The 16,501-nt window shown below is 44.9% G+C and overlaps 1 protein-coding gene across 1 annotated transcript; it reads right to left on the bottom strand.

The window, feature by feature from the left end:
• Positions 1–515: 515 nt before the first annotated feature.
• LYPD8 (LY6/PLAUR domain containing 8) lies at positions 516–7,636 on the bottom strand. The gene is made up of 5 exons (XM_068979422.1): positions 7,582–7,636; positions 7,085–7,219; positions 5,178–5,333; positions 3,757–3,888; positions 516–748 (listed from the first exon to the last, which is right to left on the bottom strand). The coding sequence occupies exons 1-5, from the start codon at positions 7,634–7,636 to the stop codon at positions 516–518; spliced, it is 711 nt and encodes a 236-aa protein (XP_068835523.1).
• Positions 7,637–16,501: the final 8,865 nt, after the last annotated feature.

Raw genomic sequence — 16,501 nt, forward strand, 5'->3', positions numbered from 1 at the left:
GCAGGGGAATCTGCCAGCCTTCAGCAACCCCTGTGCACCCACTTTGGGTCTCGTGGTGACAGGGCTCTAGACAATGTCACTGTGATCTCTGACTACAGCCAGTACAACTGCTGGCATCAACACAGCGCATTATGGCTGGGACACTCCCTGAGTGTGAGGATGGGGAGAGTGGCACGTCAGTCCCCAGAAATGCAGGACTGCAGGCAAAAGAGGCCAGCACAGCAGAAGGCTCTGCTTCTCAGAAGCAAACTGGGCAGGGATCAGGGAGGTCCTGGAAGCCCACACACAAAGGTGCAAGGATTTCAAAGGCAAGGAGCTGGGAAGTGATGGTGGACAGTGGCTTGAAGGAAGCCCGGCCCAGAACATATTAGGACAAATTTGATCAGCGAGTGAACCAATGCTTTAATAATAAAGAATAATGTGGCTATCACAGGACATTGCCTGGATGGCTGTGACTACTACTGCTACTCACTGAGCATTTAAACAGGGGAGGGGAGTGTTTGAGGGTGCAGATCTCAGAGCAGCAGCCTTAGCAGGAGGATGCTGGCTAGGGCCAAGGGTGTGAAGGAGGCTTGAGAGCCAGTGCCAGCGGTGGTGGCCGGCGTAGGGGTAGTGGTTGTTGAGGAGATGTCTACACACTCAAACTTTCGGAAAGTGACTCCTCTGAACGTCCGATTCCCAGCACCCAGGAATTCACAGGTGGAGATGTTGACATTGGAGCAACCTTTCAGCACAAGCGTTGTCGTCTCTGTGAATGCAAACGAGACAGTAAGGACTTTACAGTCCCTTCACCCTCCCTCTCCAAGTGACCTGCAAGAGCTGAAACAGGTCAGTTCCTGAAACAGGAGCTTGGAGAAAGGAGCCCAGGATCAAGAACAATGACTGAAGGGTAATGGCACAGTGACCGTGGAGGCGAGGGTCTAGATCTCCTCCCTGACCCAGCCCCAGATGAAACTGAGGCTCCTGGAGCTGGATGTGAGCCTGAGCTCACAGGTCAGGCCAGAGCTGGACCTAGGACTCAAATCTTCAGTTTTTTCCTGAGTTGCTGGCAAGCGGTGAAATGCAGGGACAGGTTCAGACCCTCCATAAATTCTCTGTTCTCAATCCAAGGAGAAGTCGGCACTTCAGACTGCTCCTGGCCTCCACTCCTCTAGGCTCTGCTTTCCATCCCCATTCCTCTCTGGACCTGAGTTCTCTCTACCTGAGTTTTCCTTGAGAAGAGGAGAAACAGTAAGAGGGGATACGAAGAGACTACCACGTCTTTACTCCTAATCTGTGTTGTGATGTGTTGAACTCTATTTTAAGGTAAGGTCCTAGGAAAAGACCAAGGGAATTTGCAAAGAAGATATGATTGTGATTGCAGCTACCTTTTATTGAATACCGATTATGTACCAGTATTGCTCTATAATAGTGTATGCATATTATTCAGTCGTTAAGTCATGTCCAACTCTTTGTGATTGCTTTGAAGGCTACAAGCCAAATTGTCCTGAAGGACAGGCAGTTCACAGAGGAGGAGGGGGCTGGAGGAGGTGATTGGCTATTTGTTAGAGTCAGGGCTACAATTTGAGTTCAAGGCTGACTCCATCCTTGCTCTGAGAAGGAAGGAGAAACTTCCAAATACCAGTAAAGAAAGAAATTCATTGCTATTTTAGAGCAAATATGAGTGTTGAAGGTTGAATTAGAGTGTGTGAGGAAGATATGTTGCTTGGCACATGTCTGAAGTATTTTTTTAAGTGACCTTGGGCAAAAACAAAAAACAAAATCCTACATTTATGATGACTTTGATCTGTCTGGCTTTCAGATTAAGTCAAGGCCTGGGACTTTGCAGACACCTTGGAATAAAGTAAGCAGAAACAGCAAGTCCTTATGCCATTGCTGCCCTCAGGCAAAGCTTTAGAATTAGACATCAGAGCTGTGTAGACATCAAGACCCTTAAATGCATATTATTACCTGACATAAATCACTCTGAAAAGGCTACAAACTATACGATTTCAACCATATAAATTCTGATAAAGGCAAAACTATAGAAAGAGTAAAGAAAAATCAGAGGTTGCCAGGGGTTAGGGTTAGATAGAGCACAGAGGACTTTCAGGTCAGTGACACTACTATGCATGATACTATGACAGTAGATACATGTCATCATACATTTGTCAAAACCCATATAATGTACAGCACAAACAGTGAACCCTAATGGACTCTAAATGATTGTGATGTGTCAGTATAGGCTCACGGATGATAACAATGTACCTTTTTGGTGGATGATGTTGATAGTGGAGAAGGCTATATATGTGTAGGGGAACAAAGTATAGAAAAAATATATCTTCCTCTCAATTTTCCTGTAAATCTATCTAAAACTTCTCTAAAAAATAAAGTCAATCCTTTTTTTTTTTTTTTAAGTAAAAAGAAGTTCAGGAAAAGTATGAAGTTTGGCCCCACTAAGAAATCTGCAATTACAATTATGCATCAATTTCCGAAACCATAACTGCCATTTAACAAAAGTTGAAATCAAATTGTACTTGGATATTGGTGCTCTTTAAACTCTTATTATTGTAAGGCATACTGTGGCAGAGACTGACTGACTGTTCATTTTAGCTTTATGCCTCTTCCTTTCCTGTTGTGTCACCACTGGATTAAATTTCTACCTTCCAGGGCAGTCTGAGTCCCAGACAACAGAATGTGCAAGGGAGTGAGGCACTCGCTTCTAGGCATTGCCTGTAATAACCTTCCTGCCTTCCTCCACTCCCCCTCTTACCCCACCTGCTGGTGAGATGCAAAGAATACAGAAGAGAGCTGCCAAGTCCTGAGTGAGTAGGGGCTGGAGCCTCAAGATGAAGAGAATCCAGGGCCCTGGATTCTGCAATGAACTGCTCCATGAGCAAGAAATAAACTGTGTTGCATTGAGCCATAGGACATGGAAGTTGCCCCTTAACAGTAATTAAGTAACACTAATAGTGTTATATTAGTAATATTAGCATTAGTAATTGGCTAATAGTAATGGTTAATAAATGTATTATTATTTAACTAATCATGCATAACATTTGTCTGAATATTTAAAGAATAATATTTATTAGTTTTATATTGTATGATGGTTCATTTGTATCTCATAACAGTTACTATCAAATTACTCCTGTAGAACAGTTGGTTGGATTTTTTTAGATAAATCATCAGTATTGTTCATTTTCAAGTATCCAGTGACTTTTTTAAGTAGGAAACACTGTATTGATTTACACCATGATCAAGGGGAATAGATCATAGCTAAAATGTAAAATAGCTTTTTTATTTCAATGTTGTTTTTGTTCTTTTTCCAATTGGTTGGGTTTTAAAGCCCAATTTGAGTCTCCCTTCTAGGCAACTCTAGTTTTCAGAAGCCAACACCTCTCAGTGACAGGTAGAGAAGGGAAGTTACATATAAAAAGCAATAAAAGTCAAACCCACCCACACCTACAGAACAGCCCAACCTAGTAGAGAAATAAATGCCAGGAGTGACGTGATGCCCTTAAATGAGCCTGGTTTGATTACAAGTCATAAAAAGAATAGAATTCAAAAGATGGACAGCTCAGGAGGAATGACACTGGACTGAGGAGGCAAAAATAGCAAGCAACTTAAGGCTACATTAACAGCCTAACTATCTCAAAGGTACCCTGACCTTATTTCCTCATCCTATCTCCACCAGGCCTTTTTTGTGAATCCAGAATTTATGATCCAAGGTGTAACCTGTGTTTTAAACTCAAGTCCCATAAAAAGGAATTCACGTACCATTTATAAATTCTGCAATCATACTGACACATCTTTCTCCATAACATTTCTGGGTTTCATTACAGGAAGTTTCATTATCTCCATAACACGCAGGGCACTCTATGTTTCTGGGCATCTCTTGTTGTGGAGGAGCTGGGTAGAATAAGAATCATTAACTCAGAACAGTGTTATCACAAAGATCATGGTATTGCCTAGAGTGGAAGGAGAAATGCAGACAAAGATGCTAGCCAGAGAGACCTCTCAGGGTCTCTCTGCATGCTCAGGAATCTCCGATCCTGCCATAAAAATAGCAGTCATCCTATTCCTATGTCTCACCAAAGTTATTTGCAGCACTTTACCTCATAGAGCTGCCCTTACAGACCATCCACTCTTCAAGAACTGTGGTTGATGAGTGTGTTGGGATGAGAAGGGAAAGGTAAGATTTTGAGCTAAAACTAACATTAGCCAGCTATTCTGGATTTAGCCAACAGGTGTGTGACTATTACTAAATCTTGCTCTGAACAAATGTAATCAAGTAATTATTTATCACTGTGACTTTGATTTTTTTTTTAATTATATGAGACCCAGCTCTGCTATTAATGAACCATGCTCTATGACTATGGCCACATTTTCTCCTCTTCAAAACAAAGGTTTGATCTAAGCCAGCGGTTCTCAAATGAAGGTCCAGGAACTCCTGGGGATCCCTGAGATCCTTCCAGGGAGTCCACTAGGTCAAAATTATTATTTTCATGATGATACTAAGATGTTCTTTGCCTCTTTATCTTCCCTTCAGGGAAATACAATGGAGTGTTCCAGTGGCAACATGACATGTGAGATTGCAACAGAATAAATGAACAAGCAAATCTGAGAGCCAGCTGTATTCTATTAAACCAGAAATTAAAGTGCTTTGAAAAAACATGGAGCAATGCCATTCTTTCCACTAAAGATATTTTGTTTTGAAAAATAATTATTTCTATTCTAATAACATTAAAATGTCAGTAATGTTAACATGTAATGGGTTTTATTATTTTTTGGTAACTAACAGATATTTTTAAATTTCCTTAGCCTTATTTTTAATACAGTAAATATTGATAGATATAGTCCACAGAAACAGAAGTTATTTGGGGTCCCTCCATAATTTTCAAGACTTAGCATCTGGAAAGAGGGTGTGAGGCCACAAAATTTGAAAGCGACTAATGAGCAGCCTCCCACACAGGCTGAAGCGCTGTGATTTCTGTCTTTACTAAGAAACGGAAAGCATAATGGGAGTGCTGGTTTTCTTCATTTGTTTCTCAAGTAACTGTTGTATGTCGGCTGTTAATGTTACCCAGCTATGCACTGAAGTGCCTAGACTTAAGTTGTCCATCTAAGATTGACAATCACAAGTAGTGAAAGAAGGGATGGATATGGGAGGACAGAGGGAAGATGTGGCCAGCACCCACCGGTGATATTACTGGTTTGATTGCATGCCTCTCCTAGGCAACACTGGCTTTCAAAGTGGAAGATGTCTGTTTCAGATACGTAGACCGTGAAAGGCTCAACCGTGGTCTTACTGCAGTTCTCTTCAGAGCAGGCATGATCCTCATACCGTATAGAGTTTCCTTCTACACAAAGGCAAACACAGACTATCAGTCTTGGGTACAAAGCATTCAGGGAGCAACTCCTTTAGGCAAGGACAGAAAAAGTACTCTCAGCTCAATGCAGTTTAGGGGACACTGAAGAGAGTTTCCTGCGAAAAGAAAAATCCTTCCCCAAAAAGTAGTTTCTGGCTTCAGTGGGAGATTTTGCAGCTTAAATTGCAGGTGAAAGGCTAATGGGTGAAGTGGGTGGTTCACACTGACACCCCCAGAGACCACTGATCAGTCTTAACATCTCTAAATATAGCCAAGCAGACGTGATGGGTCTATGCACAACATGATATTGAACCTGAAGCTAGTAAAGCTTATAGACCAAAGCTATGCAATATGGCGGTCATTTATAAAGCTCTATGTGGTCATTTGCAAATCACTTCCTCATATTTCAAGAGATCAATATCTGAATATACATATAAGACAGCACTGATATACACATTAACATCACTGAAAAAAACTTCTACTGAACAGCATGAGTACAGTTTACAGGAAATGCCAGGAAGAGGGGAACAAGTGAAATGACATCACAAAGAAGCAATCAAGCAAAGCCAGAATATGAGATAGCTACAGGACAAATGGGACAAATGCCCCTATTTCTCCAACAATTCAATGGAATTGAGCAAAAAAAAAAAAGATCTTACTAAACTAGGCATGATAGACTTAACAGCAAAATGTAATTTTGTTTGGGTCCAAATTCCAATGCATCAATTATATCTCAATATCTTTGAAGTATATTGAACATTTTTAAGGTCATCTTAATTCTAAAATTTAAAATTATAGCTAATTTTCTTAGGTGTGATCCTTGTATGGTAGTTATTTAAAAAGTAGGGGAGAGTTCTTATCAGAGATAAATAATGAAGTGTTTATAGGGGAAATAATATGTTATCTAGATTTGCTTTAAAATACTATGGGGAGTAAATTAGGAGTTAAGGATTAAAATATGCATGTCACTATATGTAAAATAAATAACCAACAAGGACCTACTGAATAGCCCAGGAAACCATACTCAATAACTTGTAATAACCTATAATGGAAAAGAATCCATTTTCCTAAAATGGAAAAGAATTTGTGTGTGTGTGTGTGTGTGTGTGTGAGACTCACTTTGCTGTACACCTGAAACTAACACAGTATTGTAAATCAACTACATTTCAATACAAATTTAAAGAATAAAAATGCTATGGGAAAAAAAATAGCAAAATGTTAATTGTTGACACAGGACCACAGTTCACTATACTCCTCTTCCTGCTTTTGTGTACATTTGAAATGTTCATAATAAAGAGTTAAAAATAAATCAAAATGCTCTGAGAGAGCTGTAACAATCATACCAGCAAAACACCCTGGAAGAGAGTCTGAGTGAAAGTATGTTGAATCTGAAACAGGAAGGAACACTGAGAGGAAGGAAAGGGGAGCAGAAAATGGAAAAATGAAAGCACCTAGAGAAAGCTGACTGCTTATAATGTGGCTAAGAGCTGTCCCTGCTTCTCATGTTCATTCGTATGGGCCTACAGTGACGTTTCAGCCAGAGGAAACAATTCCAAGGAGCCACAGCGGCTTGTGTGCTTGCTTGGCTCTACCACTTGCGTGTTGTTTCTGCTGGGAGGTGCCTTCATGACTGCCTCTCTCCGTGCACAGCCCAGCCTTCACCTTCCTTTTCCTAGCCAACCCCTCCAGCACCTGCCCTGTGCAAGTTCCAGAAATGAGAATGATCACCCCCTGAGGCTCACCATGATAAAAGTTGGTTGAGAAACTTGTACAGCTGATGTTGGCACTTGAGGGACACTCTGTGGCATCTTTTGCATCACAGACCTCCTTCAGTGAATTACACTGTACACAGCTCAGTGGATTCTGGGATTCTGGGGAGACAAAATATTTGGCATCATCAACATTCAGGAGACATTAATAGAGTTTGCTTTGGACAAAGCACCACACTTACCTCAGGTTAAAAGAATAGCCAAGATAGCATCCCTTCCCTCTGGGGTCCCCCAAACTTTAAGCTGTGAGATGTCTACCATTCTCCAGTTGGAAGACCCAACCTTGACCCACAGCACAGAGTGGTATCACAGGGTGCAGTGTGCAAGAAGGGGTCTCACAGTCTTCACTGCCCACATCTTGACAAGAGGTCGCTTGGGATTCCAGAGCACCAAGACTGACAAGAATCTGGTGAGGTGGAAAATGGGGTCTTCATTCCAAAAGGGAGCAGCATGGTTTCCCTCACCTACAGCTGCAACCGTGAGCACGACGATGATGCCAGCAAAGAGGAAGCCCTTCATGGTGCTGGACATATGCCTCCTGAGGACGAGAACTGTGGCTGCAGAGCCTCAAGCCTGAAGAGAGAGGCACAAAGAGGACAGTCCGGGGATTCAGAAGATTGCTAGAGCGTGATACCCTCTAGGGGTGCAATCACACTTCAACAAACCTAGCCCAACCTGGTGACAGAAGGAATCAACATCGTCAGCTGGAAGCACAGAGCCATGATACAGATCCAAACCTGCCTTTATACCCACAAGAATCTGAGTTTTCCCTTTGCCTACAAAGGTATCTACACACACAGGTACGAAAGACCAGGGCATGTCCTACAGAGCCACTATAGATACAAAATGGGCAGGCAGAGGATTGCCAGCCCCACTGAGGATGGGAGTCCAGGAAGAAAGCTGGACTATGCTCTCCCAGAGCACAGTGTCCATCCTCTGGTTGGAATCTTGCCGCATTCACATAATGGCCTTTAGGGGCTCTGTCTCTGCCATCACCACTCCAATAAGCAGATATCTACTGAGCACTTACTCTGTTCTGAACATTCATGTGCACTGATTCATGTGATTCCTCCACCTCTGTAGGCAGGTACTATTATTAGGATGACCTTTATTTCAAAGGGGGAAATTAAACCCCAGAGAAGTTAGGTAAGCACTCAAAGTCGAGGTCACACTTCTGAGAGGAATAAAAGCTGGATTTGGCCCAGATCCCTAATCCTCAGTCCATGCTGCCTCCAACAGACATGACTCCCAAAGCCCCAGACCCAAAGGTCCCAGCACACCTCTGACTGGTCTGTCATCAACCTCTCTGAACCTGTAAGCTGTCTAATAGCTGAGGTTCAGCTGTGTTTATTAAGATCCTGAGAGCTGGAGATTAGAAAATGCAAACTACTATGTATAGAACGGATACACAACCAGTTCCTACTGTCTAGCACGAGGGACTGTATTCAACACCTTGTGATAATCCATAATGTGAAAGAATATTTTTTAAGGAAAGAATGCCTATAGGTGTCAAACTGAGTCACTTTGCTCTACAGCAGATTAGCACAACATTGTGTATCAGCTATACTTTAAATAAATAAATAAATATCCTGAATCAGAGCTCCTAAAATTTCACTTTGCCCATGTATCAGAGCAGCACGAAAGGGAACTGTCTGGCTCTGCACTGCATCCTTCTTTATCATTAGCTCATTTATCCTGTGACCAGTAGGCAGGAGCCGCATGTGGCCACTTCCATTCAGATTCATTGAAGGAATAAAAAGGAAACATATTATTTCTCAGACCGGCCATGTTCCAGTGCCCAGAGGCCACCTGTGGCTAGTGGCTGCTGTACTGGCCAGCGCAGGTATGAAACAAGTCCCAGGGCACAGTGCTGCTATAAAGATTTTTGCCTACTCCCCAGCTGAAAAACCTGCAGAAGGAGGGATAATGAAAATTGCCCAAACTCACTCAGCTTGTAAGACCAAAAGTGAGACTCCATTCGGGGTCCTCCCAGGTCCGAAACCAAGTTGTACCATGATAACTGCCACTTATTAAAGAGCAGCAAACCTTCTACTGGGCGTTGCAACCCACTGCCTGCATCCCACTTCACCAACCACACATACGTGTCCCCCCCCCCAACATACACACATACACGCACTACACTATGCTCATCTAGTTAGCTTATTAGGGGTCAGTGAAAAGAAAGAGAAACTAGTCACAGTCAGGACAGACAGACGGCCCATCACTTATCTAATGGCCCCAACATTCAGAGAGCCAAGGAGAGAAAGTCTGTTTGGTCTGGAGGCTGTGGCAGATGTTGCATGCATTGTGCCCTACGCTGGGCAGGGGATGCCCAGTCACTGCTCCAGGCACAGAACCCCAGTGCAGAGAGGTTCAGGGACTGGGCTTCCTAGGAAGGGCATCTCAAGCCTTGTGGGTGTAAAGGAAGAGGGGCTGGGGCAAACAATGAGAAAGAGGCCACAGAAGCCACATCGAGTAAGTGCACAAATCACCTCAGCCCAGGTACCGACCTGATGATTAGCCTCATTTTCAGAGGGACATAATGGAGGCCCAGAGTGGTCAGGACTCTGCCCAGGAAGGCGCAGCAGAGAGACAGAGACTGAAGGTGGTGGGACCAAGGGGCCAGCGAGCTGGGGGGCAGGGCAGAGGGCCCCATAGGGAAAGTGAGAGCAAGCGCATCCATACACCCCTTTGCAAAGTCCTTCGCCCTCATTCTATCGCTGGACATTTTCGGCAGTCTGAGAGGGTCCCGTCACAATCGCTCTCATGTTACACAGAGGAGCACGAGCTCCCAGAAACTGCGAGAAGGACACCGCACCACGAACACACAGAGCAAAGTCCAGAACCTCTCGACTCCAGCCTTCCCCTCCCGGGCACTGCTGAAGCAGCGAGCTCCGAGAGAACGCCCTGGACCCCAGACAGCCCTGAACGCCTTTCCCCTGCTCTCAGCTGCTCCCAGGCTGGGCCCCTCTTCAAAGCTCAGCCCCACTCCTTTACCTTCTCTGTCTGGCCCAGAGACTGCCCTGCAGAAGGTGGATCCCAGCAGAAGGCTGGAGAAGGTGTGTGAGGGGCCTTATATAGCAGGTGGCTGCACAATCAGAAAGCACAACCACCCGCAGGGAGGGGCTTCTGGGACAGACTGGGCCCTGCCCAACTGTAGAGCCATACACGGCTTAACCCTTGGCAGCTATGATGCTGGTCAAGTCTCTGAAGCCTCCAGGAATCGGGAAAAACTTTGGTCAGAGCCTGCCTTTGGCAAAAGATACAAAGGAGCCAGATACGTCCCTAGCATTGTCTCAAGTGGGCTGCCACCCACCAGATGGATTCCATGACCAGTAGATGGATCACAAGTATCACTTTATCCTGACCTGATAAAGCAGTCACCTTGATTAGCCCATCTGCAGATGAGGAAACCAAGGTACATAAGAGAAACCTAAAAGGGCTTCCCTGGTGGCTCAGTGGAGAAGAATCTGCCTGCCAGTGCAGGAGACAGGTTCAATCCACGGTCCGGGAAGATCCCACATACCTCGGAGCAGCTAAGCCTGGGAACGAAACTACTGAAGCCAGTGGGCCTGGAGCCGGTGCTCCGCAAAGCCACCACGATGAGAAGCCCGAGCACCACAACTAGAGTAGCCCCTGCTTGCTGCAACTGGAGAAAAAGTCCGCACAGCAATGAAGACCCAGCACAGCCAAAAAATAAATAAATAGATGATTTTTTTAAAAGAGAGAGAAAGATAACAGGTTCTCCCAAGATTACACAGCTGGGAAAGAGTCAAACTCAGAATCAGGTCACATGGGGGTTGTGCAGCTCAGGGAAGAAGCTCAGGTCTCCTTGGGCAAGTGTCTGAACTTCACTAATTCTTAGGGTCCTCCAGCCAAGAAGAGGATAAACTCACTGTACAATCTCACAGGGTAGAGGGGCCTTGAAGCCCCTGCTGGCAGAATACCCTGTGCACCTCAGTGAGGGGCCCACAGCCCCCGCTGCTGCTGCCCCCCACAACCTAGGCATCTTGTCTGGCAGCACGGTCTGGGCAGCCTCTGTTGGTGAGAGCAGAGGCAGGCCAGGCTCCTCCTAGCACCTTCCCATTGTGGTGTGTGTGCTTCTGGCTTTGAGTGTGGATCTGAGCTCTCTTCCCTCCTGCTGTTCCTGCCCCTTCAGACACTTACACTCTCACCCACAGACACACCACACACACAAAGGTTTCAGGTAGGCATCTCACCAACTCTTCCCAGCTGGCAGTTAAATCTTAAGAGTTCTCTGCTCTTGAATATACTCCTTGTCCATCTGCTGCCCGCTCTGTCTGGACTGTGGCTCAGGTCTCCTTCTTTCCTTAAATTCATGCATTTAATCAACAAATGGGGCATCCCATGCCCACTCCAGGAATTTGGGAGGTATTTGGGCAAAGAGAGACTTTGCCTTCTGTAGGAGTATAGTCTAGAGGGAGGGACATGACACAAATAAAGTAATAAATTAGCAAATCACAGGGTAGGTTAGGATATGGTGACTGCACTGGCAAAAAAAGAGTAAGGTGAGGGATCAACTGTGCGGGGGGAGGGGGCACATGATTCAGTTTTAAATAGAGAGGCATTGGTCTCATGGAGAAGGCAAAATCTGAATTATTTCTATATGCAGATCCTCTGGCCATCTCCTTTCTTACCCTTCTGCCATCAGTCTGACTACAACAGCATTTTCCAAAACAAAGGTAGCTCCCTCCTTAATAGAATCCTGCTGCTGCTGCTGCTGCTGTTGCTGCTGCTGCTGCTGCTGCTGCTGTTGCTGCTGCTGCTGCTGCTGCTGCTGCTGCTGCTGCTGCTAAGTCACTTCAGTCGTGTCCAACTCTGTGTGACCCCATAGACTGCAGCCCACCAGGCTCCCCAGTCCCTGGGATTCTCCAGGCAAGAACACTGGAGCTGGTTGCCATTTCCTTCTCCAATGCATGAAAGTGAAGTCACTCAGTCGTGTCCGACTCTTAGCGACCGCATGGACTGTAGCCTACCAGGCTCCTCTGTCCATGGGATTCTCCACCAAGAGTACTGGAGTGGACTGCCTTTTCCTACTCAGTCCTAATTCCAGCCTCGTGGCAGGGCCCAGTGGGAGAGGTGGGAGCAGGAGCAGCCAATGGGATGTGGGTAGGAGAGGGTCTGTGGACAGAAGAGTTGAAGAGCCCCGTACGCTGCCTTTGAGATAATAGCCCAGGGCGGGGAGGTAGCAGGGTGGGGGTGGAGGGGCGGGAGGAATAGTGGGGTGGGGGGATGGGGGAGAGGCCCAGGGACAGGTTGTGCACCAGGATCAAGCTGAGGACACATAGGGAAACCAATCTGATCAATGTTAATTCTTCTTAGAAGGCACTAGGCACCCAGGAATGTCTGGGTCTGAATCCAGACTTTGCCCTTCATGTCCCCTAAATTACTTACTAACCTGGCTTGCTGGGCCCAAGTTCTCCATCCGTAAAAGAGGAACACCAGACCCTGAAGAAACACCTACTGATTATTTCCTCCTGGAATTCTTTTTTTTTTTTTTTTAGTATTTATTTATTTATTTTTGGCTGTGTCAGGTCTTAGTTGTGGCACAGCTCTGTAGCTGTGGCCCAACATGTGGGGTCTCAGTTCCCTGACCAGGGATCGAACCCACATCCTCTGCATTGGAAGGCAGATTCTTACCCACTGGCCCACCAGGGTAGTCCCGCCTGCTGTGATTCTTATCCTGTTCCACTGTGTTTTTGCCAGTGTCATCTGATTATAATGCCATGAAGGCATTTGATCGAGTGTGGTGTAGTAGCAACCTCTGAAGTGGGCTGTGCACAACCATTCATGGCAGCCCTGGGTCTGCCCTTCGCAAGAACTCGGGCAAGATAAGTATCATTAACCCCTTGAAAGATGAAGAGACTAAGCCACAGAGAGGACTTGCCTCCAGGCCTTCAGGCACCAGGACCAACAACCTTTCCATTCCAACACAGCCTATGTGGGACCAGCCTCTGCCCATGGGGCTGAAAACATCAACCCAGCTTCCCCATCTCACTGTTCCAGGGTCACGTCTCTGTCATCACTGTGGGGCTATCAGGATCCAAGTGCCAGGATCGCGCCAAGGTTTTATAAGAAATCACCCCCATAAAACAAGCCCTCCTGACTAACCAAGAAATCCAGGGACCCAAGAGAAACAGCGTCTCAATAGAGAGCCCAACTTTTACTCTTAAAGACAGTGGGCATACCCCAACCTCCCTGCTTCCATTATCCCCTTAGAGCAGGACAAGGCTCTGCCCTCATGACCTCTCCATGAGACAAACTGGGACTCACTTGGATCCTGGAGAGTCATCCTGGGGCGTGAACCTGTAACCACTGTGGAAAATGGGCTTCTCCCATTTCCCTCAATTTCTCCCATTTCCCTTGATCATTAACAGAAGGAATGATCAAATCTTGGAGGTGAGTTCTTTGAGGAGACCACTCAGTTTGGGAATAAACATGCAGAGGGGGCCAGGATCAGAACAGGATGGCCAGAGCAGGAACTCCAACCAATGTCCAAGCTGAGAACTAGGAAAAGGGTCCCCTGCTTCATCCATTCTCTGTCTGGGTTTGCTTCAGGGAGCTTTCATCGACTGGCTTGTTCCTCCAGCCTGGAAATGTGAGAAAAGGCTAAAATCATGAAATTACTATCCCTAACTGCAGGCACCATGCAGGAGAAATGTACAAGCCCTGAGAGATAAGCCTCCCAAATAGTCCATACTCTGGGTAAAATGATAATCCTCTGAGTCTTGAGTTCTCCTTTGTCAAATGGGAAAAGCATTACCATTCACCTCTGAACAGTTTCTGAGGGCCTCCAAAAACAATTCCTCCCATTATAGACACTGCTGCTAGAGTCTGCACTAGTGACACCACAGCCTAGGGGGACACATCAGGTCACACAGGGCAGGAGCTAAAGTAGGACCCAACCTCAGAGCATACTTCTGCCACCTACCAACTGGGCTTGGACATTCAGTTACATGTTCCCTAATTCTGTTTCCTCGCCTGAGAGAAAGGGACATCCATAATATCCAACTTTTTATACAGATTAAGAGGAAACACTCTTTAGACGGGGCACAGTGTTATAAATTTAGCTCAAAGAAATTTTGCTATGATACATACCATCAGTTCAGTCACTGGCAGTTTTCCTGGGCTTCCTTTGTGTCATGCAACATGTCCAGGCAGGACCAAATAAGTAATCATTCCAGGACATTTTCAATATGACCATTTCTTTAAAAAAAAAAACAAGCTCTAACTATATTTGAAGAATTATTGCATCCAACGTTATAAAAACAGTTTGTCTGCCTGATCTATAATGTGAACCTCCACTGGGTTGGGGACAAAGGGCAAAAAACAGCAGACAGGCCTGGTTTGACACCTGCCTATGCCAGTTATCAGCTGTGTAAACTTGGTTAAGATTCTTAGTGTCTCCATTAAAACAAAGGGACATAAATTTTCTTGGAGGTTCACTCACATAGTGGCTGCTGACACACAAAGAATAGCAGCTGCCTTCCCCTCATCTTTTTTTCTGACAATTGAACCATAAATGTCCTCATTTACTCCGTAAATATGTGTTTGGGCATTTACTCTGTGCCAAACCCTGGATAGTGGATTTACAAAGTTAATGAGACAGATGAGTTCCTTGTCATCCCAAAGAATTTAAGCTAATAACAACAACTACAAACAAACAAGGAAACATTTTTTTAAGTAAACAGACAAAGATAATTGCAAACTGAAGATTTGTGATGGAAAAAAAATGGTAACTGAGTTAGGAAAGAAGAGGGTTGGGGTTTGAAGGCATCTCCAAGAGGTAAGAAGGAAACAGTCAAGGGAAGAGGGAAGTCAGATGGTTCCCAGAACAGGACAAAATACATGAGCCAAAAAAAAAGGTTTCTTAGTCAAGAGCATGCCTTGCCGAAGGAACTGAGCAAAAAGGCACACCAGTATTGAAGAACCACAAGGTTATATCTACACTGTACTGAGCTCATTTCAACATTCTATGTTGGTTCTTCAACCAAACAGCTTAGATGAAGTGCAAAGAGCACCAGGCTTATTGATGGAAAATGAGAGTTCAAAACCTAGTTTTGTAATTCACTAACTGGTTGTTTACTTTTATCCATGAGTCACAATTTCCTTATATAAAATGGTAAAATTAGTAATACCTACCTGAGAGAAAATGAATAGTGACTACCTTCATCCATGACATAGAATGGGAGATAGTTAATTCATCACTGGTTTTATCATTCCTAACGAACATGGTAGGTGATATCCCTTACAGATCATGCCAAGGTTATTGTGTCCATTTGGAGCAAAATCAAGCTGATAGGGAGACTCTGTTGTTGTTCTTCTTCTTCTTCTTGAGTCTCTAAGTTGTAGCTGACTCTTTGTGACCCCATGGACTGCAGTACACCAGGCTTCCCTGTCCTTCATTTTCTCCTGGAGTTTGCTCAAATTCATGTCCATAGGACTGAATTACATTGCCTTGAGAAGAATATTAAGACTCAATTTTCCTTTCTAGGCAATGAGTTAGGTAACCTGCAAGTGTTCTCATTGTTGAGGAGTCTGAACTGGCCCCAGGTAACTCCCTCTTCTAGCCCACAGCTCATTCTTCCCCATCTCAGAACCAGCAACTCTAGGCAGATCACAGCTTCCATTAGCAGCCGGCCAGAGCCAAAGGTGATAGCATTGGTGAGATTCCAGAAGGGAGCAAGGATTGGGATTCTGTGTCCCTTGGGATACAGTGGAGTTGAGTTTCCCTGGGAAGAAGGGAGAACAGAAACAATACTTGAGGGGGTCATAGGAAACAGAGGGAGGAAAAGTGAGGACAAGTGAAAAGAGACCCAGACGAAAGAAGAATCATCCAGGACTATCCTTTCCACCTGCCACCTCTGTGAGACCCAAGACAGAAGTGAGTTGACTCAGGCTCCTTCTAGATATATCGGTCTATTACATTCACCAACCTGTTACTGAATGTACCTCCACCAGTGGGAAACACTGCCTGCCCTCCTTCTGAGAGGTATTGACATCCACTTTCTCATCACTCTGATAACAGATAGCAGTGTTATTTTTCTTTGTTACTTTTCAACATGAAATCTAGGAAACCTATAGCAGCTCCAAATATTGCTTGGGAATCCATGCAGCAGACACTTCATTATTTTATTCAGTTTGTCCTAAACACAGAAGCTAGAATGGTGAAGAGCTAAGAAGGACTGGCAGGACTAAAGGAATTAAAAACAAGTACATGGGCAGCTGAAGATAAACAACACACAAGACTATTTCTTGCATCTTGCTTCCAAGCCTCTGTCTATTTGCTTACTGGTACAGGGACAAACTTTCCAAGCCTCTGTGACTCATGCAAATGACATACTCCTTTAGGGAATATCATGC

The sequence above is a fragment of the Capricornis sumatraensis genome, chromosome 9 (genome assembly GCF_032405125.1).
Source record: "Capricornis sumatraensis isolate serow.1 chromosome 9, serow.2, whole genome shotgun sequence".
Lineage (NCBI taxonomy): Eukaryota > Metazoa > Chordata > Mammalia > Artiodactyla > Bovidae > Capricornis > Capricornis sumatraensis.

What these genes read in the sequence shown, in the direction of transcription:
- LYPD8 (XM_068979422.1), bottom strand. Translation starts at nt 7,636, where the DNA reads ATGAAGGGCTTCCTCTTTGCTGGCATCATCGTCGTGCTCACGGTTGCA. An exon ending in CAACTTTTATCATGGTGAGC is followed by an intron (nt 5,334 to 7,084) that starts CTCAGGGGGTGA and finishes GTGTAGAAGGAA; the next exon opens with ACTCTATACGGTATGAGGAT. An exon ending in GATTGCAGAATTTATAAATG is followed by an intron (nt 749 to 3,756) that starts GTACGTGAATTC and finishes TTGCATTCACAG; the next exon opens with AGACGACAACGCTTGTGCTG.